We start from the raw sequence: 3,482 nt of genomic DNA, 5'->3' as shown, positions 1-3,482 counted from the left end.
TCCCTTTTAGGTGATCCCTGAAGGCTGTGAAAATGTGCTCGCAGGAAGAAAGATCATGCAGTGTCTGCCTAACCCACAAGATGTGAAAATGGCCTTGGAGGTGTATAAATTGTTTTTGGAAATTAAACTGCTGGAAATACAGACAAAGCAAGAGATTCTATCCACTGAGGACCATAATGTCTCCCTAAAAAGGAAAGCACCTATGCTCACCACTATACCACCGATGCAGTCTCCCTAAAAAGGGAGAAAAATGTGCTGCCTTCAATACAACACGGGTTGCTTCAGCTTACCAACTCTGCTGTCCCATTTGCATCATCATTCATGGTATAATGTCTAGAAAGGATCTTTGTTCTGTTAGTGCTTTGAGACCACAGAATTATTGATCATCTCCTATCTCACGTTTTTGCTTTTCTGGACACATAGTGCACATTTTTTTTCAATTAAAAAAATTACATAAGAAATTTAATTCTGTATTTGTGGTCATTAGTGCTCTGTTCTTAATGAGGTCTCTGAACTAATCCATTGCTTAGAGGTATTCATTACCTCACAGTAAGGACCTTGGACATGGTGGTAGACTCACAGAAAAGCATTTCTCTGGATTGTGTCATGACACAGTTTCACATCTGCAAATTACTCAGGGTCTCAATATTTAATTTTAAAAATTATTTGTGATTACTTATTTAAATTTCAGTGAGTAACATTCAGTGCAATGTTGATTTCAGAGTAGAATGCAGTGATTCATCACTCACATACAAAACCCAGTGCTCCTCCCAACAAGTGCCCTCCTTAATACCCATCACCATGTAGCCCATCCCCCCACCCACTTCCTCCCACAAACTCTCAGTTTACTCTGTATCAGTAAGACTCTCTTGTGGTGTGTTTCTCTCTCTTTTTAGTGTTTAGAGTAAATGCAGACACTCCTCCAAATCCTGGTCCATCACCCCTGAGAGAGAGAGGTCCCAGAGGTGCGGTGACAAGAGAATTAAGAAGCAGGGGGCTAAGACTCTTCCAGGAGCCATAGCATCAGTCACCTGGCTCTTGGGTTTTGCTACCTGTCGGATAACAGCAGGCACACACAACGTAGTACTTGGCATCTTGACAGGTCATGCACCTGCAGTGTATACATACTGGGTTATAAGTACGTCTGATTCCAGACAACGCGTTCTTATTCCTGGCCTGGCATCCCCATGACATCCTTCTGGAGAGAACGAGCAGTCCTGGTGGATCACTGACCTGGGAATAAAACTGCTTTTGGTTCATTGCTTCTCTGTCCCTTTCCTTCAGGATATTTTTATTGTGCCCCTAGCTTCTTGTTCTCCAACACTCCCCCCTTGGAAGGGAGCCGCGTCCTTTACCAAAACCCCATGTACCTGGCATCGGCCTCTCTAATGGTACCTCTCAACTTCTGCCTTACATGAAAGGGGCTTATGTTTGTGTCTCGAACTCTTTATTCCATATTCAGAAAACAAATTCTGAAAGACTGTTGAATGTGAGGCACACATGATGGCCACTCATGTGTTCCCACCTCCACTATGTGATTGAGTGCCCATGGTCCTTAATAGAAAGTTACATGGTCTGAACAACTTTCCCATACATGACAAGAAACCTCATCAATCACCTGTATATCATGGGGTATCGTGGAGGCTGTTGTTCCTTCTACTCACCACCTCTTCCAATGCCTGCATCCTCTGAAATCTCTCCTTCAGAGAATCTCTTCTCTGGAGGAATGTTGGCCTCATTTGTTTCACTTTCCCCAAAGAGACTCTGCAGAGGCACTGGTGTCACTCAGGCTGAATGTTCCGTGTGCCAGGTGAGGTGGCGCTGCTGGAGAAACCTACTTAGCACCGAAGGTGTGAGGCATGGTCCTGAAGGCCGTTTGTCTGCCTCAGCCTCCTGGAATTCTGGAGATGTTTGTTTTGGGTTTCATCTTAGACGAAGATTTGTGGGTTAGTAATTTCCTTGGGGGTGTCTCCAGAAAGCACTCTGAGCAAGTGGGCAGTGAGATGATGAGAAAGGGAGCACGGTGAAGAAGGGAGCGTTCTTGGGGTGATGACCGTGGCTGCAGACAGGTCCTCAGTAACTCTGACTGTCCTCTGAGAGCACGTGGGACACAGTCTGCATAGTCCTTCCAGGGACGAGGACCTGGGCATTTACCCACCAATTCCCTTCTCTCACTGGTGAAGACTTGTTCCAGCAGTTTGACAGCCAACCGTGTGGGCCTCCTGAGCAGCCTCCTGTGGGCAGGGAGCAGCATCAGACACAGAGACCCCAAAATCCAAAGACCATCAGGGAGATGGAGTCACCTATGCAAAAGCAAAGGGCGTTTATTCGGGCTTAAGTTTGGGCTCCCAGACTTCACGATCACAGTGGATCCGTGCTGTGAGCCCCGAACAATATCTTAGCAGGGTTTTTATGGGGTTTGGAAAGGGGGAGTTACAAGGAATTGTGACACAGGCACAGCAATTCAATCATAATCACACAGCAGCCCTAGTAACAATCTTAACCACTCAAAATCTCTAGGGCATCCGTCACATTTGGCAGGACCTAATCATGACATTTGGTGTTCCTTTGAAAATAACCAATTACGGGGTGGGCTAAGGACCCCCACATGGGGTGTGGGCAAGTGAGAAGCGATTGGCTAACTAACATTGAGCAGTTATCTTTGGTCCCAGCCCCAAGCCTCCGCCCTTAAGAATGTGTCATATGCCTTTAGGCCCTCCCGGATTGGGTGATGTGAAGGCCGTCTATCTTCGGACAATGTGTGCTTTTCTCTTTCGCTGTTTGATCATTCTGGGGAAACTGAAACTCAGGCCTATTAACTAGAAGGGAAATATGAAGCCTGTCATGGTCTTAGTTTGGTCTTTCAAGACCCTGGTGGCCGATGGCTCTGTGGTTCTGCCTGCAGTGGCCCCCAGGGCAGGGACATGCGCACAGCTCACACGGCCTCTTCCTCGGTTACCTTGTCTCTGTTGTTCTCTTCTGACATCTGTTCTGGTCTACCTCTCTCTCCACTTTGAACTCTCATTTCCCTTTATCGGATCCCCTGTGACATTTGCTTTTGTCTTCCCTGACAGCATATTTTGGAGTTGGTTTTTTTTTTTTGAATGAGCTGTCGAGTTCTTCTCTCGTATTGAGGTTTCTCTTGGTACCTGAATTTTCACAAATCGCACAGTTGTCTACACTAAGTCCAAAACAACTAAAATTCACTAATTAGTGAACAGTCTGCTGTAACCAATATCAACACATGCTTTCAGTTTGGGGAATGAGGATGTGGAATGAGCCTCAGGGGTCCCCCAGACATTCTGCTAATACAATTGCAACACTGTCTGCCGCTATTGTTTAATTAGCTGAGAACAGTAAGTATTATTTCCACATTTTTGCCTCAAATATGAATGATGTAAGAATGTGGACACTACTCTTTGAAATATGCATGAGTCGTGAAGGCTTAAAAAAGACCTTTCAGAAGATTTGATAACAGAGGA

The 3,482-nt window shown here is 45.5% G+C and overlaps 1 protein-coding gene across 2 annotated transcripts in view; it reads left to right on the top strand.

The window, feature by feature from the left end:
• The window catches only part of LOC115288251 (C4b-binding protein alpha chain-like), a 51,946-nt gene that overhangs the window by 28,706 nt on the left and 19,758 nt on the right, over positions 1-3,482 (top strand). The window contains exon 12 of one of the 2 annotated variants that reach the window (XM_029935380.1): positions 11-66. In XM_029935380.1, coding sequence (XP_029791240.1) covers positions 11-66 — 56 coding nt within the window. Of the gene's footprint in view, positions 1-10; positions 467-3,482 lie in introns of those variants that run through there. The other variant, XM_029935379.1, reaches the window with a different exon arrangement.

This window comes from Suricata suricatta, chromosome 3, assembly GCF_006229205.1.
Source record: "Suricata suricatta isolate VVHF042 chromosome 3, meerkat_22Aug2017_6uvM2_HiC, whole genome shotgun sequence".
In the NCBI taxonomy this organism is placed as follows: Eukaryota; Metazoa; Chordata; class Mammalia; order Carnivora; family Herpestidae; genus Suricata; species Suricata suricatta.
This window is presented reverse-complemented; position numbering and strand designations above follow the sequence as displayed.